Consider the following 25,756-nt stretch of genomic DNA (forward strand, 5'->3'; position numbering starts at 1 on the left):
TCTCTCATAGTGACAGCGAGACAGTGAAACTGGAGGAAGCGGGGAGGGACACAAACAGAGAAAAAGAGAGAGGAGATGGTGGTGGTGGACAGGAAAAGATTGCTAAAAATAGATTCTCAGTTATGTTTTTGGGCGTTCCCTATCCTAATCGGGAAAGCACTTGTTTTCGAGAAGAAGGAGAGACTTCCTAAAGAGGAAAACTCAGGGTGTTTATGACGCGATCCCTGACAATGTTTGTCCTTTTGTTTTCCTTTGTGACTCTTTGTCTTCGTGTTTTTGTCTTTGTTGTTGGAGTGTTGGACAGAAAACAATGCAGAACAATACAGCATCGTCCATGACAAATGATCATTTACGGTGTGGGCTCCTCCTCCCCCGTGTTGTCTCTTTCCTTTTTGGATCAGCGTGACTGTGTTGGCTAGCCCAAAAGGGAAATTGGTCTATTTACGTTTTTTTTGTTTTTCGCTTTTTTGTTTTTTTTTTTTTTTTTCCATCTTTCAATCTTTGGTTGCTCTGTTCAAAAATGACGCCGCCGTTGTTTTTTCCCTCTTCAACATCACCACTAACCAACCACCACCCATCATTACCATCAATATCGTCTTTTTTCTTTGTCTTCTCTTTCTTTTTTTTTTTTTTTTTTTTTGTTAATTTCTTTTTTGATGTGCAGAGAAAGATTACTTCAAGATGAAAAGAAAGAAAATGATATGGGAACAAACAAAAAAAATACACAATAAAAGAAAGGAAGGCTAGGGTGGTGTATGGATGTGTGCATTTAGTATTCTTAGCATTTCTAAAAATACTTTATCCGATATACTGAGGGATCAAAAAAAAATAAATTTATATACTACAAAATAAAAGATAGCGCAACTTGATAATGTCGAATGTATATAACAATAACGTGAGCATAAAGTCAGTCAACTACGTAAGAGGGTTTGTATCGAGTAACAATTTAAAGTGTGATCTAGATTCGTATGTGATTATCGCGTCTCATCTATTTTTCTTTACCTCTATCTCCGCACACATCTATATATATATATATATATATATAAATGTGTGCGTGTATATGTGCGCGCATGCATTTGTGGTAACACTTTCAGTCCTCTAGCTCTTCATTTTTTCTTCAATAAACCTGCCTCACTACACAAAGAGTAGAATAGTGAATCGGTACGGCTTAATAAGTTTTCTGGGGTATCGAATTCGGCTATACGACCATGATCTAAAACTATGATTCTATCGTTATCCATGATCGTATTGATTCTATGTGCAATCGTCAGAATAGTTCTGTCTTTAAACGCAGTACGGATAGTCTCTTGCACCACTTGATCTGTTTCCACATCCACTGCCGCTGTAGCTTCGTCCAATATTAAAATCTTCGATGGAATCAGCAGTGCACGGGCAAGACACATTAATTGTCTTTGTCCAACACTTAAATTACTACCTCCTTCATTCAATGCAGATTCAAGACCTAATGGACCCATGCTCATCACATGATCCTTCAAATGACTCAACTCCAATGCTCTCCAAATGGCCTCATCAGAATATAGATGCGTTGGATCTATGTTTTCCCGGATTGTACCTTCAAAGACCTGGGAATCTTGTGGAATAATAGATAATTTATGCCTTAAATCATATAACCCCATGGTATCAATAGGTATACCGTCGATAATAATTTGACCAGAGGCTGCCTCGATGATACGGAATAATGCCAACGTTAACGACGATTTTCCTGCACCTGTTCTTCCCACAATACCGATCTTCTCTCTTGGGTTAATCGTCAAGTTTATATCCCTTAGCACTAAATCAAGTTCGGGTCTGTATCTTGTAGAATAATTCCTGAACTCGATGGATCCCTCTTGTGGCCAATCCGATGGAGGTCTCTTGTTTTCAATAACAGCAGGCGCCTCACTCTTGATCTCTGCATACTCCTTGATTCTTTCCACCGAAACTATATTGGTTTCCACTTCCACTGTCATTCTAACAATCCAATTCAACGTTTGCGTGATCTGTAAAGCATAGGATAACGATAAACCTACCATCCCTGCAGTCAACGTGCCTTCACCTAATCTAATAATAGCCAATGTGGCAGCACCCAGGATAATCACAGAACCGATGGTCTCTAATCTGAATGCTAACCAACGGTTCGAATTCACCGATGGGTAATAGGCACTTAAGTTGTTGTCCACTCTACATTGATTTATATGGCTGAATCTTGTTTGCTGTCCAAACCCACGAATAGTAACCATCCCACCCAACGTTTCTTGAAAGTGCGAGTAAATTGGTGACTTCGTTAAAGATTCTAAACGACGTAATTCTCTGGAACTTCTTAAGTAGTATTGTTGGTAATAGATGTATAATACACCTAATGGAATGATGATAAATATAAATTCCCACGTGGTCCAGCAGATAACAAGCATGGTGAAAATTACCTTAACTGCATTGACCAAAAATTGCGAAAATGTTCTTCCTAATACAGTATCCACTTTGTAAATATCGTTAGAGAACCTGTTCAAGATACGGCCAATCGGTGTGGTCTCAAAGAAGGACATTGGAGCTCTGAATATAGCATCTGTCATGATGCCGTGTAGGTATTTAGAACCATGAATTGTACAGAAAACCCATAATATCACAGTTTGAATCAGTGTTGACAAAGCAGACCCAACACCTAGAGCCAAATAAATAAATAGGTAACGCCCTGCATTAGGGTTAGCATTATATTTAGTATTGATTTCAGACCAATGTTTTAACCACACACTACTCATCACAGTTAAAAACATGGACAAAATAATGAAGCCAATTAATATTATAACGTTACGTGGATTGCATGCTTTAGCATACTCCCAGTAGATGGACCATTTTACTTTACCTTGTTCACGATGTTCTCTTCTCTCACTATCACCAAAATCCATACTACGGAGAGTTGCATCACTAGCTCTTCTTAAGCTGCGTGAATCTTCCTCCACTAAATCTAAATCATTCAATTTCTTTAGTTGTTCTAATTCAGCTTCTAATGGAACACTATCTTCATGCTTATTTTCGATAGAAGAGGCAGAACTAGATTGAATCTGGGACGTAGAGTTAGTTTTACTATCTTTCTTACCAAACTCGCTAATCAATTTGCCTAATGCGGAATTTTCATTAGATGTAACCTCATCATAGGTACCATGTTCCACAATTTCACCATTTTCCAATAATGTAATAGAATCAGCAATGGAAAGGACTGAGATCTTGTTTGTTGCTAGAATTTTTGTCTTCGTATGTAATAAGCCATGAGGACCTAAAACATGTTCAATTAAATGTTTGGCAACATGTTCGTCCACAGCAGCTAATGGATCATCCAACAAGTAAGTATCAGCTCTAGCATATACAGCTCTAGCTAAAGATAGACGTGCCTTTTGACCACCAGATAATGAAATACCCTTTTCACCAACTAAAGTATTATCACCGTCTACTAAAACAGCTAAATCAATAGTTAAAGCACATGCTTTAATAGTCTTTTCATAGAATTCAGGATCATACTTATGACCGAATAGAATATTTTCTCTAACAGTACCGTTCATAATCCATGGGACCTGGGACACATAAGCTATAGAACCATGAACAGTGGCAAATCCCTTAACTCTAAACAAATCACCTAATAAGCTTTGGATAAACCCACTTTTACCACTTCCAACCTTACCGACGATACATGCTAACTCGCCTTTCTTAGCTTGAAAATTGATATTTTTTAAAGCAACTTTGTATTCAGGTTTACGTTTCCACAAAAAGGTGGCATTGTCGCCAACATTGACAGCTACTTCACCTTGGTTTGTGACCTTAGATAAATGTTGAACAGAATCCTTTTGCAATTCTTCATTAGTTAAGAAACTGAATAATCTTTTGATGGATACAGAGACTTCAATAAAGGAAGTTAAAACGTTTGGAATGACGAATAATGGGAAAGATAGTAAGTTGAAAAGGGTTAACGCTGGGAAAACTAAATCAATAGTTAAAGCTCTTTTTTCTGTGTAGACGAAAACAGCAAATGTTGAGCATGAGACCAAAAATGGGACAATATTGAATTGGAAGGTTGTCATAGCCATAAAAACACCTAGTTTAGTTAAATTGGCCAATTCCTCGTCATTTCTAACATGTTCTAGTTTTTCCTTATATGGTTTTTCCCAGGCATATAGTTTCAATGATTTAATATTATTTAATATTTCACTAATTACACTAGTTCGCTTATCTTTGTAAATCATTTGAGTCTTTTGTAATTTCTTTTGAATCTTAACAAGGTAGGAATTAAATGGAATCATAATAACCAGGATTACAACACCAATCCACATAGAGGGACCCAATAATTTGTCCAAAGATACTAAACAGATTACGATTTGGAAAGGACCAGACCAAATCAAATGGAAGAATTGGCATAAATCTTGTAATTTTTGGATATCAACACTCATTAAATTTACAACATCACCAGTAGTGGAAGTGGCAGAAGCTTCATTAGATAGAACTAAGGCTTTTTCATATAGCATGCATGTTAAAGCACCCCTAATTTTCATACCAGTGTTGAAAGTGTTTAAGAAGTACTGATGAAGAACACAGGTTTGAGTAAAACCAACGATAAACATACCTAAAGCAATCATAAACCCACGAACCAGTGGTAATCGTTTCAAATTATCAAACAAAAAAACGTAAGAATCGGAAGCCTTTCTTTGTTCATTATAGTCAGAAACGAACTTAATTAAAATTCTTAGTAGTTGTGGTTGTGTGAAGGCTAAAATATCATGCAAAACTTTAAAGAAGGCAGCCAATAGCATAACTGGACCATATGTTTTGAATAAGGCCCAAGTCAATGATGGATTGGTTTTATGTTTAATTTCATTTTCCCAATTTCTATTTAGATTCTTGGAGACTTCTTTTGCATCAAAACTTTCTGGTAATTTATATAAATCCTCTTCAATTAAGTATTTTTCATAACCAATCTTCATTAATTCAGACATCCAGGTGAAAGAAATTCTAGAGAAAATGTTTGCAGTATCGTTTGGGTTTGGTTTTCTTCTCGATAAATATTGTTGGATTTCATGGTATGGCATGATAGGTTTAGTGGGCAGAGCTTCAATTAACAGAATAGATATAGATAAGACAGTTTGAAAAACAGTGAAAACAAAAACAGATTCATTGAAAGGCCATTCCCCTTCATAGTGATGTCTAATGAAAAAATTAAAAAATTTAGCAAAATTACCAATACTTTCAAATAACCAGTAGAATAGTAGAATACCGTTAGCTACTCTACATTTATGATATTCGATCCAGTGTAAAGATAAAGCAATAAATAGTGATAGGAGAGTAAAACTGTATTGAGTTATGACAGTTAAATCTTTACCTTTATGAACAGGTAATTTCAAAGGAATCCACGCAGTGAAAAGGATTTGAAGAAGTATCAATAAAATTCTAGTAAAAATTAACCAATTTCTTCTATATTTGATACCAAAATTTTTCCTTTTAACTAATCTAACAATTTCTCTTGAACCAAATATTATCATAAAAAAGGAAGTTAAATTAAGCAAAATACCATCAATAAAACATTGTGTCAGGTCACCATAATATGAGATAGGGCCAAAACCTTCTGAAGAATGGCATGTTTGACACCCCCAAGAGGCAATTCTATCTCTCCAATTCGTCTCTACAAGCATAGTATTGCTAAAAATAGAATAAATGGAGATATATAAATGTAAATGTAAATATGTATATATATAGAGATAATGATCTTTTTAGATCAATGTGCTGATCTTGCTATATGTATCAATTACGGCTGTATGTTGTAATATGGTAATGGAGAAAGAATAATATCGTAATGTCGAAATATATAGTGTATAAAGGTGTTTGTTTGCTATTGGTTTAGCTGGTAAGGATCGGAGATATATATACGTGTAAGTAAGTGTATATATATATATATAAAATTCGGCTCTTCTTATCATATTAGTAATTCTATTTTGTCAGCCTTTAGTTTTTTTTCTTTTTTAATTGTAGAAGTATCAAGACAGGGGAAAAAAAGAAGAAAAAAGAAGAGAAAAGAAGAGAAAAGAAAAAAAAATGGAAGAAACAAAAAGAACTATTTACTAGGCGAAATGACATTACAATTAAATATTCATAAATAAAAGGATATACAGAAGGTGTTTTTTGAAGATTCTATTTAATAATATTTTGGTGGAATAATACTAAGGAAACATTTTTAACATTACTTGTAGCAACAGTTACAGTTCACTTGATGCTGTGCTGTTTATTGCTCATCTCAGATAACAATATTGGATTTTTTTCCTTTTTTTTTCTCTTTTTTTTTGTTCTTTTCCTCTGAGTGTAAGATTGCTTATCAAAAAGGTTTGCAGAGTGAAATTACAAGTTGTGAAAGTATTCAAGTGAACAATTCTGTGAAAAGATCACCGTTTGAGTTCATATCTCAGAGTCGAGGATAAGCAAACAAACTAAACGTGTGCACATATCTTTGATCGGAACGGTTACAGGGTTCTTGGTATTTAAATTCGACATAACTAAAATATGCCGATGTCTAATGAGTTATCTATATATCATTAGTTCAGGTGGGTCAAGATATGTCTTTGATTTAATAATCATATAAGAGTTTATGTATATATACTCTTGAATAGTGAATGGTATACATTTCCATTATAGACAGCTTTTTACGAATATTAATTTTAGAAACATAATATAATGACCCTTTATATCATATTATTTACATCATGTAGTTTAAGAAATCTTGACTATATCTTCCCTAAGGTTGTTTTTCCATTTTTGTGGTAGATGAAAAATGGATATATTTCTTCTAATGTTGCGTTTTCTTTTGATAATAATCATGAGTTGGAGATCATCAACAATAATTGTCCAAGTATCTGATTGGATGATAGGTACAGCCATGTTTGCACTTGTTGGTAATAAGACATTCAATTTGATTAAAGAATTTACTGGAGAGTGATAAACATAATCAAATCTTGTTCAATTAACTTTTGATGATTGAGGAATATATCAGAGGTGGTTACCTCATTTAAATATATATTAGTAATGATTCTAGGTAATGATTCTTAGTAGTAAACAAGTACAATATTACATTATAAGGCAAGTTTAGTAATAAAATATTAAGGTTATTATTTAATGTTACACAAGATTTAAGTAAAAATAATTATATCTATACTAATTGAAATAATTTTTCTGCTTATATATGAATACCAATTTTTGGAAGGACAAACAACTCTGAATGTTGATATGGAAAAGCTTAATGGGGAATTTTGATATATGTAGTAGGCAGGGAACATTGAGTGTCTAAGTGAAGAACTCGGAGCAGCTAAACACCTAGGTTTAAGCTATGTATGTATTCAAACAAATAATTTCAGGATTAACGTTGGTGGTTAATTGCTGAAAAACTTATATAAAAGACTTCTGATTATTGAAAATGTATGTCAAAGATAATTACCAGCATTAACGTATTTATTTCTGGTGTTGGATTGTGGCTAAGAGATATCTGTTTAATAAGAACTGTAATAATTTTATAATTGATTTACTACTTAAGACTAACAACTTTGTGGCTTGGAAGTAATTACATATGTTTAGCAGTTATATTTTAACATATTATTGAAGGTATCGTCTTATGAGAAATTTTCTCTTTCTAACTCACCGAAAAAATATAAAAAATTGCCCAATTCATAAAAAGACGGAATATAAGCTCAAAGTCTTAAACCAAAAAATTTAACCTTCATATGTGTCAAATTTTAAATTCAATAACGTTTGTACTTCTCATAATTTAATAATCTATCTCATATTTATCAAAATAATACACAACCATATTTCTTTACTTTTATTTAATTACTAAAAAAAGTTCAATACCTACATACATGATATATATATATTTTCAATACATTTCTTTTTCTTTAACACATTAAAGAACTATAAAATTTTTTAAAAAAAATACATAAAATTACATGTAGAAACTTAATTATGAAAACACTATTAAAGAAAATAAAATATAACCGTAATATTATTCTCTTGAGTGTGCTTCCAGAGCATTAATTACACTCAACTTTTATATTTGTGATATTTTTGATTATATACTTTAACTTTTTCAATGGCATAATTCTTCTTATATGAATTTTTATTTGAAAATTACATTATAACAATTAACAATAATTCATCATTTCTACATCTGTTTCCCTCCCAATGTTAAAAACTCTATGTATATCTACAGCCTGTAAATTAATTCAATGTAGGAAAAAAAAAGAAGCAAAACAAGAAATATACCTTTTCTTTTTTCATGGAACCCTCTATTTCTATCGATACTTTGTTGCTATTTATACGTAAAAAATAAAACAAAACCCTAATATTTTCATTGACGTAATATTGAAAAACAAAAATAAGCACATTACTAGATAGAGAACCAGACATCTAAAATTATAACTACCAACAACTAGAGGGAACTAAATATTATTATAAACAAACAATACCTAAACGACTAATCATCAATTAATAACACTTCATCATTTCTATACAGAAGAAAATAGATAAATAATAGTAATACGAGCTATAATATTGTCATCGTACATACATATATATATTCTATCATTAGTTATCATGCATACACATCGAGCTGAATCATTTCTAATATATGATAATGTCCGATTAGAGATTGTACACGAATCCAATCCATTCTTTGCAGGTGAACCAATATCTTTAATATTACGATTGAAACATTTAGGATCTACAAAAGAATACGAAAAATTGAAAGCCGACATTCATCAGTATCATCAGAAGATTGAGAATGAATTAAATTCAAAACAAATCCATTTAAATGAATTAAGTAAAAATCAGCCTGAAAATAATTCATCTTGGTCCTTTGTCTCATTACTGAGAAATCCCTTTATGAAAAATGATCAGTTAAATAATAATGTCACGAAAGAAATGGAGCAGTTGTCTCTAAATGAAAAAGTATATGTTAAAAGTTTAACTAATCAATTACAATACCATAAACCGATAAGCTTAATCTCTGGGTTTATTCAAATTACTGGCTTGTTCCAATACAATGTATCATTAATCAATGATGATAATTTTAAAAATAAGGGTACAAAGATTGTAAGTATCCTGAACCATAACAATACTGACACAAATACTACTACTACTACTAACACAATTTCAACCACTGAGGCTACAACTTCTTATGCAACGAGTGATGATAACTATACTGATTATAATATTAATAACAATACCAATATTAGTAATACGCACACTACATTTCCTCCCTCTTTAAAGAATAATACAAATAGTATAGACAATTTTATTAAATATTCTAACTCAAATTTTGAAACCATGTCCTCACTAGATGACAAAACAGTTATAACTCCCAATTCTAAGTTCTCATATACTCATAGTCAATACAAGCATTCAGACACAACTAATGAATATAACGAGTTGCCTCTATTTTTGATCCCACAGACACTATTATTTCCAGAAATCATATTACAACCTGGTGAAATAAAGAGTTTCCATTTCAAATCCTCAAATTTACCGAAAAATTTATGTCCAAGTTATTCAATCCCATTAAATAATATAAGAATAAATTACTATATAGAATTTGGTGTTAATGTTATTACACATAAAGAAATCATACCAGTTAATCTTAAAATCCCAATTTTTATATCTCCATTTATAAATAAATGGAGTCAACAATATACAATGATACTGGACAACGTAACACATATTATGCCTCCTGCAACAGTGAAAGAAGTTCTTAATGAACATCCAAAAAGAATCACTTCTACTACATCTGTATTTTCAAACGATCCTATGACTATAAGTAACATAAGTGATAGAAAAAGATCTAGTTCTGTATCTTCATCTTTTTTTAGTAATTTGATAGATGTGAAGAGTGATAAACATGATCAAAAGTTAAATACAGATCCAATTAATCTATTAAAAAAAAACTTTGTAGATATAATAAGAAAAAATATTACAAACAGTTTAGACATTGATCAATTGGTAGGATTACAATTGAATTATCAATTTCAAAAAATTGACAATGAAAATGAAAATATTGTTACTGACTTTAGTATATTACAAAGAAATGATAAACACATAACAAGAAATAATATTTCAAACTTTAAGAGAGCTTTACCAAATCTAAAAATCAAAGATACCGAGAATCTAACTAATGTAAATACTGATAATAATAATTTAACCGATCAAAATGGACAACTTGTACCACAATTAAATAGTAATCTGCAAAAGAAATTTATTGTGAATAGAGATGGAAAATCTATTGCTCAAATCAAATTATCGAAATTTTTCTATACTATTACAGACGATATTAATCTAATAATATACCCAGAACGAACTTCAAATTTTCAAATAAGTGCAGTGAAAGTTTCGTTACAATGTATTGAGTTATTTAACAAACTTTACATTTTAGAAAAGGATCAAACAAAACCATTTTATAAAACAGTATGTGAAGCACATACAGTATGTTTTGATAAAACAGATTCATTGCCATTAAAGTTGATACTTCCAAGAAGTCCCATGAACCATTTACCCAGCCAATTTAAAACCAATATTTTTGAAATTAAATGGGTATTAAAGTTCACATTCATTTTGATTGATAAAAAGAATAATAATACTAAAGAGTTATTTTCCTATAGTGGGCGCCTTGAACAGTTCTATGAAGATAAAAAGGGTGCTTTGTATCATTCCAAAGAAAATCTTAACGGTTTGGATTTCACATTCAGAGTACCTGTTGATATTCTTCCCTCAGTAAATGACTTTTCTGGTTTATAAAGGATTATGGTTATTGGTAAATAAGATTATATATATATAGTCATATATAGATAGTATTTCAATACCATATCCCCTTTTCTTCATTAACAAAAAATCTATGTAGTAATTCTATTAAATCGACAAATATTACTTAAAAGACAATTGCCCTGATCCCTAATAAAATTACTTGTAGTAATATATGTATCTGTAACAACATATGATTAAAAAGATATACGATTAATGAGACCTAATTAATTTTTCATTTTTATTTTTTTTCTTTAAACTATTTATCAAAATAAGAAGCTAGAAAATGAAAAGGCACGCCAGAATTAAATATCAACCAATATGCCGTTGAAAAACATACTGTCGATTAAAAGACTTTGATCTATTATATTAATCATCAATTTAAAATATCTTAGTGGATTTTATAGAATATTTGGCATACTACAAAAATAATAGAAAAGTTTTTTCAATTAGTGAGATCAAACGAAAAAGCACCAATAGAACAATCATGATTAATTGTGATAACACTCTTCAAGAGTGTAGTAACTATGTTCTTAACTGTATAAATTCTATACTGACTTCTAATCCAGAGGTAAATATTTTAGAAAATCCAACAATTGATGCTTTATTTAATAAAGAACTTTTACAATATAGTTGGAAACCCTTAGAGAATATAAATGTATCTGATTTAAACAAAGATTTGCTCGCTGATCTAACTCTGAAAAAAATAATCACTGACCTATTTACAGTTGATTCAGAAGCTTTAAATTTAAGTTTTGATAATAGTAATAATAATGATGATGGTACTACAAACAATAATAAGGGGTCTACTGATGCTTTAGTTGGTAAACTTCGAATTGCCGCTTTAGTTTTGGATTTATGTTTCCATTCTAGACAATTCAGACAAGATATTACATCATGGAAAATTACTTACTTCGATTTATTTGGACTAACAATAAATTTATTGAGTTGGCCAATTGATATATTCAAATTTTGGATATATGCAGAGTCACGTATTGAATGGTTTAAAATAGGTAATTCTGCTGACCCTGATCACTATAATGGTATGTCTCAATTAATTAGTTACAAACCACCATTATCTGACAAATTAAGACATTGGAATGATATACTTAAATTATTAGAGTATAATTCTGCTTTAAATACACCGTTAGATTATATTATGAAATATAAACTTGAGAAATTTATATCCAATTTGTTGCCAATTAATGAAGAATCTAATTTCAATCGCTCTGCTATAATTTCAAAGAGACAAGATTCTGGCACTACTTGGAATGCTAGAAGACTTTTAGGAAGACCTAACACTTCTGAAGAAAATATGACACAGGATTATAAGTTTGTTTTCAATAAATTCATCTCCTCACCAGTCGAATTCACTTTTAAATCAGTTGATTTTAAGTTAGATGTTGAAAAACCATTGTATTTATTACTAGATGCTCTTTTTGATACGGAGGATGATTTTTATAAAAGAATAAAGTACATTCGTAGAAAACAGTTACTCATTGAGGATAAAATAAATCCAAATTTTCAGTCAGACTTCAATTTCAACAGTCATGCTATACCTGGTTATATGAGTGAATCTGTAATATTTCAAAATGACAGAACTAAAATATGGAAGGACATTGAATCATTTCATAACCCATCTCTACAAATTGTAAGACCTACCTTTTTAGATATGTCATCACAAAATTATTCTGTATTATATAAACAATTAACAAGTCTAGAGAATGACTATTATAGGAAGCAATTTATGTTACAAGTAATATTTGCTTGCAAGATTATAGAAAAACTACTGACTATGGAAGATGTCAAGGCCTTTTATAAAAATTGTTATGCAAAGGAAAATATGTTAAAATTTGTAAATTTTGACGATTTAGATGAATCGAATATAAGAAAAACCAAATCATTATGCCATCATATTTGTGAAATGCGTGTAAAGACATTTTATGCTACTAGAGATCCAATCTTTTATAAAATTATTCATTCTTTAGAACAAAATGATGAGTTATATATAAATGCTAAAGTTGATGGATTCAAATTTTTTAATAATTGTAATCTATCTTTAAGCAAGAATGAAAATAATCATGTCAAGGAGAATGTTAATTATCAATTTAAAAAATTCGGATTTATTAAATTAGGTAATAAACAAATTAATAATGTATGGAAGATTCAAAGTGGTTTAGAATCAATAGCGGAAAATACTATTGATCCAAAGGACATATATGACCGTTTAAAGGAAAGTTATAGGAATGATAACCCTAATACAAAGGAGGCAGATGAAATTATGAAACAATGGCAGACACTACGTTCTTTAAGATCCCAATATCTTTTTGAGTTCAACAAATTCAATGAAACGATATCATTGAAAGATTTATTTGATCATTCTACAGTCGAAAATAATACAAAGGAAATGGATAAATTTAAAGAATTCCAATCAAAGATTAAAGAGTCTCATAGAAATAGGTTGAAAAAGGCAAGAGAACATCAAAAGGCTAAGGAAGTTTTAAAAAGAAAAATAGATGATGTTGAGATAACTGAAAATACAAGTGAAGATGGTACCAGAGAAACTATAAGTAATGAAAATAAAAAACTAAAACGAGATGACAACATAGAAGTGCAAAAAAGTGTATCTCCTATATTAAATGAACACAGCTCAGAGAGTGAGAACAACGAAAATGGAATTAATGAGCAACCGCTGAATAAAGATATTACAATTGAACAATTGAATGAACAAAACAGTTTGGATAACAAAAATAATAATAAAGAAGAGGAACAACATTCTACTATTAACACTCAGAAAGATAACAACTTTAATCTGAAAGATAAATCAACCACCAATGAACCTCAAAAAGAAGACAAATAAAAACTACGCATGACTAACACCAAATATTACAATTACTTTTATTTATTAACAGAAAAATGAAACAATATGCATATAATGTCACAAATATTGGACTTCTAAATTATTTAAGCGTATTAAGAAATTATGATGTCAAAATATTATCAAATATCTTTATTTTTATATAAATACTTAACTCTAAGAGATATTATTAGAGGAGAGTAAGTAATTACATCTTCAAAATCTTTTTTGCAGTTAAAACACATTTTATGTTCCATTAAATCTGTATAAATGGTGTGTTTATAATATACATAGATATATATACATACATACATGTTTGAAAAGAGGGAATTTGTTATGTACCTACTATCTATATTAATGGTATTAAAGCTAGACCACTATAATTCATCATTCTAATCCTTTTAATGTTGCAAATCTTCTCATAGAAACATAAATTCAATAGCCACCTCTTAAAGTCAAAACTAAATGAAGTTGAGTACCTGGTTTCAGGTGAGCAGATAATATTGTGTCATCATCTGAACTACAAAACAAATAAAATGTAATAAAATATAAATAAACAATACAAATGTAAACTCATTGGCAATAAAAACCATTATAATATACAGAAAGTTAGTATTCATTATCTTATAGGTTCCAATATATCCTTGAGTATACATCAACAGGTTATGATGTAAGTTCGAAGGAAAATCAACAGCAATATACACACACATGCCTACATAAAGTTACAAGCACATGATTACACATATCACACATACATTTGTTTTCCTTGATATATTAGTCTTTGTTGCACTGGAGGAATACCTTCTTTCTCTTCTAGGAGTTCTTTAATACGATAGACACGATCTGTCTCTTCTATTTCAATTGGAATTTCTTTTCCAGTCAACGTCCTGACTTTAATCTGCATGATTCTTTATATAAATACTGTCTTATATTTAGTTAATATTCTAGATTAAGTTACTGTTGATGAACTCTCCCTCTGGATGGATTAATAGGCAACTATTATATGTATTTTCTGCTGTTATTAGTTACTATTAATCTGTCGTTATATTTTTTCTTTTTTTTAATTTTTCTGTCTTTACAAAGTTATGAGATAAAATACTTAGCGCAGAAACAATACATGTACAAAAAGACGGCGATCTACAGTTGTGTTTTGATGAAATGACAAAAGGAATATACTGGCAGTAACTAACCTCAATGTTTTACATAAACTAAACTATTGTATCGTCATTAGATTTAAGATAGATATCTGCTCAAATTTTTGCTTTTTTAGACAACTTAGAGATGCTTCCAACCCCATACATTAAATGCGATTACAATAAAGTTTATGAACCTTCAGAGGACAGTTTTTTGGTCCTTGATTCTTTGGAAAAAGATTTAGTATATTTAAGAGAAAAATTCAAAAATAGAGTGACTTTTGTCTGTGAATTGGGTCCTGGATCAGGTATCATCACAACTTTTATGATTCAAAATGAAATTCCAAATAGATCCAATTCTTTATATTTTTCTGTCGACATTAATCCATGGGCCCTAGATACTACTTTAACCACTGCAAAGTTAAATGGTTGTTCAGAGACTAATTGTTACTTAGAATGTATCCAATCTGATCTTACCACCTCAATTAGAAAGAGACAGGTAGATATTTTGGTATTTAACCCTCCATATGTACCTGCAGTAAATGTTCCTGAGATTCCTTCAAGTAAAGAAAATCTTGATCAATGGCTTGATCTTGCGCTATTAGGAGGAAAGGATGGAATGGTCATTACCCAAAGAGTTATAGATCAATTAGACGATATACTCTCTCCCACTGGTGTTGCCTATATTTTATTTTGTGCGAGAAACAAACCTGAACAAATAGTATCTAACATTATAGAGACTTGTGACCTATGGAATATTGATTTGGTTAAACATAGAAAAGCAGGTTGGGAGGTACTCTCTGTATATCGCTTCAGTAGGAAATAAATAATTGACGACATATACAAAAAAAAATAGAATATATATAGATATGTATGTATGGTTAATGAATGTAATAATAAAATTAATGGACTACACCTTCATACACTTTTGCTATAACTCTCTCTATGTATATATATCTTCTAATAAATCTTTTTCAACTGCTTCATAATCTAAAGATTTCATACTATAAATATCCTCATAATGAACATAACTCAAATTTGTGAAGAAGTTTCTTAGTTGATGATGATTCTCAATTTGATGGACACCTAAAAGATATGGTAATTTATGATCTTCTCTAGACTGAACCAGCTCTATATCACCAACTTGTGCCACAGAATATTCTTTGAATTCTGCAATCTTATCCACTAGAGAAATATATGGATACGTCTTGTAAATACAATTAATTGTATCAATTGTAAACAACCATTCATTGGTTGCTATAAACCCTTCAATATTCATTGCTAATAAAAGATCTAAAGTTTTACAAATTTGTAGCAACAAATCACAGTTGATGGACTGTTGTAGCTGAAAGTGTTCCAAAAATTCTTGTAGATTTGTTTGAAGACAATATGAAATCATCCCCCAATATTCATTGAAATGTGATTCAGAAAATTTTAATAACAGAACTCTTAGCAGAATCCAGCATCTTATCTTCAATTTATCCTTATCAGATACTAAATATTGACATATACAAGAAAGTAATGCTTGGAATTCTGATAAATAGGTGTTATTTGGGGCTATTTTAATCAATAACGCAATCCTTTTCAAATTTTGACATTTAACCATTACATCAGAATCATTCCATGATGAAAAGGTAATTAATGATGGTGTTAATCCTATCTTTTTGGACCCAGTTAATTGTAACAATTCACTTAATAACCTTTCCTTATTTTCAGGATATTGTGACCACTCATATATTATGGTGTTCCATAAATCTCTTTTTTCTGTTGGAATCACATAGTTGTCATCTCTAAACGCATCATTGATGAACTCTTTCCATATTTTAATAGAACTTCCAACTTTTGTAATCGAATATGCTAACGATAACATATAATCTGGGATCTCTTTTTCAAATTTTCTCTTTAGATAACCAACCAAACAATTAGCACAAATACTAGATAATATGTTATTAAATCTATCACCACCAATAACATCATTCGTCAAATATGCAACATTATCAACCAGTCTTTTTAGCGTATTGAATGCTTTTACCTCATTACTCTTAGAAATTGAAGCAAAATCATTTAATGCTGCTGGCAAATATTTATTAAAAATATCAGAAATTTCTTTCTTAGTTTTCTTTTGTTCACCGAATTGAGTAGTTTTCAATTTTTGACCAACCACATTAATCAGTTCAATAATATCGAAGAAAATGGCTTTATACAAAGTGTGGTTGAATGCAATTTCTTTAAAGAAATTAATGAAATCGGTGTAAAATTCTTCCACGGCTGAATTTTCCAACGATTTTGAATAGGCTGTTAAGAACACTATTAATTTTTCACCAGATAATTTACGTATCAATGAAGTGGTTGCCCTTGAACCTCTTTGAGAATTCTTATAAACTGAGAATTTAACAACACTGCCAGCATTATATCTTTGAATGATACCATGAAAAAAATAAGGAATAGATAATATAGGCTTATTACCATCTAATGCATGTATAATAGTAATTGTTTCATAGGTGGATCCAATTATTACAATATTTTCGAGAACTTCTAATGGTTCCAATAAAAACATTGTTTCTAACAACTTCTTTGACCTGAACTTATATTTATAAGTACTATAATTAACACCACCTTTTTCATTTTCATCTGCTATATTGTTAGAAGATTTATGAGACCAAGTCCATATTTCTAGGGAACAGGCAATAACTTGTTTAAATGCTTGTATAACTATATCTCTCTCACCTTGTAGTTTGCTATCGTTATCTAAAGATTCAGAGTAAAATACGTTAGAGACAACAGACTGAATGAAATCCCCCCTTGTAGAAGACCCAGAAAAATAACTGTTCTCATCACTAGTAATGTAACTATGTGATATCTTAATAAGTTCTTCTACAGACCCCATTAACAAGGAAATTGCATAATATTGACCACCTTTCTTTTTTTCTAAGATAAATAGTCGTTGAATACATTGAATAATGGACGTGACAAATGGTAATAATATCGTAAAAATTGATTTACCAAAATAGGAGATACTCTCAGACAATAATTTAACATAGGATGTTATAATTAGAGGACTCTCAATTTGAGATATGCTGGTTACCATGAAATCAATAAATTTTAAATGTGAGCTATTATCATTAAATATCTCCAACTCAATATTATTATCATGCGATATTCTTAATACTTTCGATATAATATCTAAAATCGATACTGCAGTAACTTCTGAATCTATATTCTTTTCTGAAATACTTTTAGTAAACATTTGAAGTAAGAATATAACGAATTCAGTAAAATTACTCTCCGTACCATCTAATAAACAGTCTAATAGAATCAAACAACTTCTGATACTCTCTGCATGATCATTGTCTTTTAAATCTAGAAACTTTAATAAGATACTTAATAATAAAGTCTTGTAAGTAGATGTATCTTTATTGGACCACCCTTCTAAAGATTGAAAGGTTGTTGGTTCAATATTAAAATTTTTAACCAATAAGGCAGAGTTACACTTTAAAACGTTTGTAATCATTTTAATTCTGTAGGTAAACATATCTAAATCATCCAATTCATTAATCTTCCCACTTTGTAAAAAATCAAACCTTAAAAGATTTTCCACTAAAATCCAATATAATCTTCTAATTGAATCTGAATTTAATAAAGATATAACCCATTTAGAGACAGCCAAATAATGTGGGTTTTGTTCATCAGATAATTCATCTAACAATAGTTCCAATGGATGTCTAACAATATCTAAATATTCATCCATCTGATTCCATAAAAGTTCCAACACTGTTAACCTTTTAGATATCACTTTTTCCTGTACAAAGTTTGCCGATAATGATGTTTCAATATATTTAAGTTCCATATTCCTACAAAGCGATTTCAGACATTGAATAGTAATATACTGCCTGTTTGGATCAACCATATAGATCCAAAGAGAACCAATTATTTTATTTAACAGTTGAACCGACGGTATTAAGGAAAGATGCACGGATAAGTAATTACTAAAAATATTGACAATTCCAATAATCGAATCAGAGTGTGTATAAACTGTTCCATCTTCTAAGACATCCATTATATTCGTCACTAATGAATCTATGATCCATCTTGAATTTGTTATTTCATGTGAATGTTCTTCTTTATCCTCTGGAATCTTTTCAAATAATTTGACTAACATAATAGACGCGTTATTTATATTAACTCCCTTCAAGATATCACTATTCACCATGTTTACAATATTAAAAATCACAATATATGTTAAATCAGGTGTTGAAAAAGGATATAGAGACTGTTGAGATGACTCTAATTTATTCACCTCAATGGAACCTGAAACAGATTTGTAGTAATCTGTTATTGAGTTTAATGTATTTTGAAAATCATTCTCTACCTTATTTTTTAAGGTTGAATGAGTTAATGGGAGAAAGGCTCGTTCAGGTATAATATCCAATAAATTTTTCAAAAGAGAATGATACTTAATTCTTAGCAATTGGGAAGTATTCTTATTATTCGTAGCAGTGCCAGTAGAGTTAATATTTATTGAAAAATCATTAATATTGAAAAAGCATAAGAGTGCAAGGAATATTAAAGGAATATGACGAACAATTATCTCTTCATCAGTTTCGATATTAAAATTAGATAAAACAAATTGTAAAAAAACAAAATCTTTTTTGTTGATTATCCATTCGAATATTTGACCCCAAATAATATTAGTCTCTACTGTATCAAAGAAAGAATTAGCTGAATTAAGTACTTTTGTATCATTTTTGAAAGTTTCTGCAGCTTTCATTAATGGGATAAACATTTTTGGAATGATATAGGAACCAATTTCCCATCTATCCATAAATACCAAACATATTTTAAAAGCAATAATTAAATCATCTTTATCGGACAATAAATCATTTAACGCATTTATCAAAGAATCAAGCCCATATTTGACAAAATATGTGGATGAAGATGATGCCTTTGCTGTTTCATCCTTTTGCTTATCTGTTACATTATGTTGATTAGGTCCTAACAACCAATTCCACACTCTTCTATTCAATGACATATCCTTAGATAAAGTAGTCTTACAACAAACTAGAATCAGTAATTTTCTATCATCTTCATTAACCAACATCTGTATAACGGGCGAACTTAAATGTAACCTTTGCAAAAGGATATCTAAAGTGCCTCTTTTGATCAAAAGATCGTTCTCGTTATTTAAAGATGCGATAAAAGAACGAACTAAAAGACCTGGTTCAGGATGGACCAAATTTTTGGCTATAGGCAATAGCGTGGATAAAGCTATCTCTTTAACTCTTTTCTTGTCAATAGAGTCAACATTTTGTTTCTCCACGTTTTGTAAAAGATGAGGTACAGAATTTAAGGATGGGAATTTTTTGGTGAACCATACCAAACCGCCTAGCCTACGATCTTTATTAGATATCATGATGAGGAAACAAGTTTGCCAAAACAGAGAATCATCATTGAGATTAGCTTGTAAAGTTTCAATCAGAGACAAAGTTAAAGGTAAAAATTCGCTACTCTCATCATCTATCCCAGGAAATAAAGAGGACAATAGAGGTTTGATAATAACTTGCAAAGTAGCAGAAGGCAATTGGACCAAATATGTTTCATATACTTCTATTAAAATGGATTTGACAGACATTGAAGCGTATGACATCAAGGGCAGGATTCCAGGAATCCAAATATTAGTTTCTTGAGCTAAAGTTTCAATACCGATCTTCTCAAAGATATATTTGTATACTTCTAAAGTCTTTTGATGCACACCAGCAGGCAAATCTGGAGATAAGGAAGAGGTTAGCCGTCTACTTACTTGATATGGATAAGGTACATAATATTTGATGTTTTGGAACTTGGGGGACCAACTTTGCAATGCTTTTAACAGCGTGCCTAAACTAGCAATATAATCTGCCCATTCTGTAACTGAATCAAATCTTTCTAAAGCTTTATTAATATTTGAATGGAATTTTTTCTCTTTTGAATCCAAATGTTTAGTGTTAGTGGAATCTACAGTGAGCAGTTTCAGCTGTAAGGACATTTTTTGCAGTATCTTGCTGTCTATCTCTGTATCTTTCTCACTTATTTATCAATTGTGGTGAGTAGGAAGGAAAAGAGAAGGACAACTGATTCAAATGAATTAAAATGAAGAATCAAAAGGCCAAAGAACAAAGGAAAGTAACCTCAAACTTACCAGCTATAGTTATACTCAATGAATCTATGAACAGCACAGACTGTACCAAATCAAAAGTGTGTGTATATCTATATGTTTATTCTATGTACATGTATATAATACAAACAGTGTACTTGCACACAACTCCCATCTCACTCTATCTTTCTATTTCTCTGTCAAATATAATAAACATATCCAGCCATGTTGGCTTCTGCATTTTTTTTCTTATTTTAATCTTTTACTATGACAAAAAAAAAAAAACAACAACAACATAAAACACCTGAAACTCCTCCTCCCACAGTAGAGACAACTTTGTAAAGATTAAAAGATTAACAAGTTGGGAGATTGAAAAATTGAGCCATGTGTGTGCATGTGTGCTTGTACGTCTATGTTTGTGTATTTGCTTATCTCAACGCATTCCATATATAGGTATATCCATCCCATGCAGTAGTAGCAACTATACCTGGATCACCCCATAAACTCCAATCTGCTCCAAATACAAACTCTGTATGTCTGGTCATCCGCTTTACACAGCCATGGTTTAATGTATCATGAGTCATATTATTCCGTCCCGTGTAAGTTTTCCCATTGAAAGATAAATCATTCCATACACATGCTGTCATGTCATATGATGTGGTCATGAAGTGATGACTACTATGTGGAGACCACTTGATTTGTCTAACAGCTAACGCATGTCCGTTGATAATCTCATTCACACATGATGTAACATTATTGTTCAATCCCTTGAACTTTGTTTGGTCACTACGTAACATACGTAAATCCCATATCTTGATCCTATTATCCACGCCTCCAGTAGCTATAATATGTGGTCTGTATTTATTGAAATCACAACATAACGTCTCTAATCCAGAATTCGATATAAACTGACATATTATATTGTTGTTATTCACTGTATTTATCCGAAGATCGTACAACGATACAATGGAACTACCTGACGACGCTATTACAATATTATCATCATGTGGTGAGAATTTAGCTTGATATATACAATTTTTATCACTATTTACCATATTTTTGGACTTATCCTCTTGACTTAAAGTAAATAAACTATTCTCAGTTCTTGCTGGGGACCAAAGTTTGACAGTTCCATCCCATGAACTACTAACAAATCTATCTTTATTGACCAAACTCCAATCACAACTTAACACCTCTCTTTGATGTCCTTTAAATATAGCAATGGGATACTGTTTCAAATTGGTGTCAAATAACCGCAAAGTCCCATCTCCTTGCGCCACCAGCACTTGGTTCGAATTTGATTCATTCCATGCCACATCAAAGGGGCAATCCTTGGTTAGAAACGAGTTCGTCTCCAAGATCTGTCCATTCGGCTCAATGCTCAATATAAAGAGTTTACCGTTTCCAACTAACCCGAAGTTTGATCCTGTTACTAGTGCAATCTTATCATCATAATATGGGGAATATTGTAAGTTGTATCCACTGAAACCTTTTGTATAGTATTGTAGAAACATATCAAACTGGGTATATAAATAAAGAAACGAGTAAATTAATAAGTGGATGAATATATATCTAAAAAAGTATCACTTTAGATCTTCCGCATGTGTGTAAATGGAAAATAGAAAACATCTAAAAGCATGGTGCGGCTATCAAAACTATATACTCATCACTGCAAACCTTTCTATTCTTATCAAAGCTCTTCATTGGAGTAACATTACTCTGTGTTGTCAGATCTAGATATCCTTCAATGAATAAATCAATAGAGCTCCCTATTACTTTTTTTCTTCTTCTTGACTAGTTTTTTTTGTTTTTTCTGTTTATTTTTTTTCTGAAGGGAAAGAAAGAAAATAAAAGACAACTCAACTCACTCTTCTTTTATCGATATTAATACCGTCAAGAATAATTACTTTCTACTTTCCCTCCTCTTCTCTCTTCCCATCTCTTTTCCCAGCTTGCACTCCTAACCTTCTCACTTGTACGCCATATACATTATTATTAACCTTAATAATATCTAACACAAAAGCACAGAAATAGAGCAGAACCGAACAAAACAGCGTTGAATATGTCAGACTTGAACAACAAGGACACACCTGTCCAATCTAGTCCAGACAGCAGTACAAATAATACCAATGCTAGCACAACTAACACCACCACCACTACCGCCACCAGCACCAACAACAATAGCAACAACAAGTCTTCTAGTCCCGCGGTTACCACTACTACGCCGAGATTGACCCAACAGCAATTACTTGAATTGACAAACAAATTTAAGGAATTGGTTACAGAAGCTAAAAGGGTAGGAGAAACTACACAGAGAGGCAAAGAACTTTTAATTCAAGCATCAAAGATAAAAAATATTTATGATAACTATACAAGGGCCATCAGACAGAGGCAAGATATTCACAAATCTAATATTGCAGCCAATTCTTCGCCTTCACTTTCATCTGGATCTGGGTCTGGATCTGCTTCTGCTTCTGCTTCTACTTTGTCCACTAATAATAACAATAACAATCATATGAACATCGGTACCCCTACCTCAACGGTTAATACTCCTACCACGAACATCAACACTCCAACTTCTAGCTCCAATAGTAACAACAACAACAACAACAACAACAACAATAACAATAATAATAATAATAATAATAATAATAATAACCAATTTGCCATGTTAATGAGACAAGCATTGACTCCAGAGCAAAATCAACAGTACGAAAAATTATCAATTGAATTTCAAACAAGGGCAAGAAACATTAGAGAGAAACATAATTTCATTAAACAAAATATTGACACTTTAACACAAGAGATTAACAAACTGAGTGATTTAGAAACAAAGAAACAACTAGTTGAGAAAAGATCCGAATTGCTTAACACTCTAAGACAGTTAAGTCAAGAACATAACAATTTAAGGATACAGTTTCAAAATGGCAGAAAAAATTTTTATATAGAATCTGCTAAAAACAACCCTGATTTACAAAGAATTTTACAAAGATCATCCCAGCAAGCCACCCATTTATCTCAAGCACAAAATTCAGGAATTACACCACAACAACAACAAAAAACTCAAAACCAATCGATTTCAAAACAAGATATTGTATCCCAACCAAATTTACAAACAAAGAATGAGAGCACCGATAACTCTAAACAACAACAAGTACAAGCCCAGGGACAAGTTGACTCATCAGCAAAATCCAATAGTACTAATGAAACACAAAATAAGAGTGCCACAATAAAATCTCTATCCAATAACAACGTCACTACTAATACGAAAACTGACACTCAAACTGCGCCTACAAATGATAAGAATAATAGCACGATTAACAACACAGCAACTGTTAAGAATAATAAAGCTAATAATAATAGCAACACCTCAGCTCAAGTAACTAATGTCAATGCAACTGCTGCTACCAATGTATCATACTCTACCACAAAACAAAAAATATTCAAAACTTCAGAACCAAATATTCCAATAACAGAAAACCTAACTACAAGACAACCAAATGCAATAACATATAAAATAAATAGACCAACCATGATGGGTGGTTCCGCCATGAGCGCAGCTTCTTTAAACACACCAGTAATGACAAAGATCCCACCTTATGAGCTAGATACTGAGAGGGTAATGTCAAAGAGGAAGCTCAGAGAATTAGTTAAAGCCGTAGGTGTAGATGAAGGTGATGGTGAAACTGTTATTGACGGTGATGTAGAAGAATTACTCTTGGATTTAGCAGATGATTTTGTCACTAATGTCACCTCCTTTGCTTGTAGGTTAGCAAAACATAGAAGATCTGACAATTTAAATGTCAAGGATATTCAACTTCATTTAGAGAGAAATTGGAATATAAGAATTCCAGGCTACTCTGCGGATGAAATCAGAAGTATTCGGAAATGGAACTCAAGTGCAGTTTACAATCAAAAATTGCAAGCTATAAATACTGAAAGAAACCATAAAGGTCTAAGCAGTTCAGGTAAAATTACTAAGAAATGAATCGTTTAATATTTATTTCTACGTTAAGCTGTATATGCTAGCTCAAATGTATGTATTTATATCTGCGGGTATGTAATATGACAATCTATTATATATATTATGTGAAATTTCATTTATAAATATATATATACGCTTTACAATAACAAAAAAGAAAAAAGCCTTTATCAATAGCTTATTATCTTGACTTATTGCTACTAGATTCAATAGTGGCATTCATAATGTCAGCATCCCTTTGCGCCTTTAACAACCATCTTTGAATTAATTTGTTATGCTCTACATTTAAAAGTTTAATTTTTTCTTGTAAGACATTATTTTCAATGGTCAAACTAATTATCTCATCATTCAATCTTTCATTATTCTTATTCATTACACTCATGACTTCTTTCAGTTGATTCAACTCTTTCTCTTTATTCATTAATTCATTACGGTATATATTGATTATTTCAAGTAATTGCGATTTAGTTAAATCAGGTGGCGATGCATCTACGTTATCATCCTTCTCCTTGTCCAATGCATCTGCAATGGGGATATTAATAGATTGAAATAACTCTTTATATTGACTCTCAACTGTATTTCTGAATTTCAATCTATTTGATAAAGTATTCTGTTCAAGCATATTTCATTATAATATGCTGTATACACCTTTTGTGTATGCATGTGTGTCTGTGTACCTTTATTTATGTCTATATACTCTGGTAGAATTATAACTTTTTTTTTTATGCTGAATCTAAATTCTAAAATATATTTCTATCGCAACCTTTATTTAAATCCCAATATAAAGTTATAATAAATTATTCTATGTTGAAAGAGTGCGTATATGTATACGCTACAATAGTTCA

General features: G+C 31.0%; 9 protein-coding genes across 9 annotated transcripts; 4 read left to right on the plus strand and 5 right to left on the minus strand.

Moving 5' to 3' along the window:
- Positions 1–1,106: 1,106 nt before the first annotated feature.
- Positions 1,107–5,672, minus strand: YCF1 (ATP-binding cassette glutathione S-conjugate transporter YCF1; the record flags this gene model as incomplete). The annotated part of the gene is made up of 1 exon (XM_064858607.1): positions 1,107–5,672. One exon carries the CDS (start codon positions 5,670–5,672, stop codon positions 1,107–1,109), a length of 4,566 nt encoding a protein of 1,521 aa, XP_064714430.1.
- Positions 5,673–8,613: 2,941 nt separating this feature from the next.
- RGP1 (Rgp1p) lies at positions 8,614–10,806 on the plus strand (the record flags this gene model as incomplete). Its single annotated transcript, XM_064858608.1, has 1 exon — positions 8,614–10,806. One exon carries the CDS (start codon positions 8,614–8,616, stop codon positions 10,804–10,806), a length of 2,193 nt encoding a protein of 730 aa, XP_064714431.1.
- A 490-nt stretch (positions 10,807–11,296) lies between these two features.
- HPR1 (Hpr1p) lies at positions 11,297–13,669 on the plus strand (the record flags this gene model as incomplete). The annotated part of the gene is made up of 1 exon (XM_064858609.1): positions 11,297–13,669. The coding sequence occupies one exon, from the start codon at positions 11,297–11,299 to the stop codon at positions 13,667–13,669; it is 2,373 nt and encodes a 790-aa protein (XP_064714432.1).
- A 432-nt stretch (positions 13,670–14,101) lies between these two features.
- On the minus strand, positions 14,102–14,570 carry RUB1 (NEDD8 family protein RUB1; the record flags this gene model as incomplete). The annotated part of the gene is made up of 2 exons (XM_064858610.1): positions 14,102–14,186; positions 14,422–14,570. 2 exons carry the CDS (start codon positions 14,568–14,570, stop codon positions 14,102–14,104), a joined length of 234 nt encoding a protein of 77 aa, XP_064714433.1.
- Positions 14,571–14,947: 377 nt separating this feature from the next.
- On the plus strand, positions 14,948–15,625 carry MTQ2 (S-adenosylmethionine-dependent methyltransferase; the record flags this gene model as incomplete). The annotated part of the gene is made up of 1 exon (XM_064858611.1): positions 14,948–15,625. One exon carries the CDS (start codon positions 14,948–14,950, stop codon positions 15,623–15,625), a length of 678 nt encoding a protein of 225 aa, XP_064714434.1.
- Positions 15,626–15,742: 117 nt separating this feature from the next.
- On the minus strand, positions 15,743–20,821 carry DOP1 (Dop1p; the record flags this gene model as incomplete). The annotated part of the gene is made up of 1 exon (XM_064858612.1): positions 15,743–20,821. The coding sequence occupies one exon, from the start codon at positions 20,819–20,821 to the stop codon at positions 15,743–15,745; it is 5,079 nt and encodes a 1,692-aa protein (XP_064714435.1).
- Positions 20,822–21,357: 536 nt separating this feature from the next.
- Positions 21,358–22,443, minus strand: PEX7 (Pex7p; the record flags this gene model as incomplete). Its single annotated transcript, XM_064858613.1, has 1 exon — positions 21,358–22,443. The coding sequence occupies one exon, from the start codon at positions 22,441–22,443 to the stop codon at positions 21,358–21,360; it is 1,086 nt and encodes a 361-aa protein (XP_064714436.1).
- A 548-nt stretch (positions 22,444–22,991) lies between these two features.
- TAF12 (Taf12p) lies at positions 22,992–24,917 on the plus strand (the record flags this gene model as incomplete). The annotated part of the gene is made up of 1 exon (XM_064858614.1): positions 22,992–24,917. One exon carries the CDS (start codon positions 22,992–22,994, stop codon positions 24,915–24,917), a length of 1,926 nt encoding a protein of 641 aa, XP_064714437.1.
- A 175-nt stretch (positions 24,918–25,092) lies between these two features.
- On the minus strand, positions 25,093–25,533 carry ATG16 (Atg16p; the record flags this gene model as incomplete). Its single annotated transcript, XM_064858615.1, has 1 exon — positions 25,093–25,533. The coding sequence occupies one exon, from the start codon at positions 25,531–25,533 to the stop codon at positions 25,093–25,095; it is 441 nt and encodes a 146-aa protein (XP_064714438.1).
- Positions 25,534–25,756: the final 223 nt, after the last annotated feature.

Source organism: Arxiozyma heterogenica (assembly GCF_036370985.1).
Source record: "Arxiozyma heterogenica strain weizmannii chromosome Unknown scaffold_18, whole genome shotgun sequence".
Lineage (NCBI taxonomy): Eukaryota > Fungi > Ascomycota > Saccharomycetes > Saccharomycetales > Saccharomycetaceae > Arxiozyma > Arxiozyma heterogenica.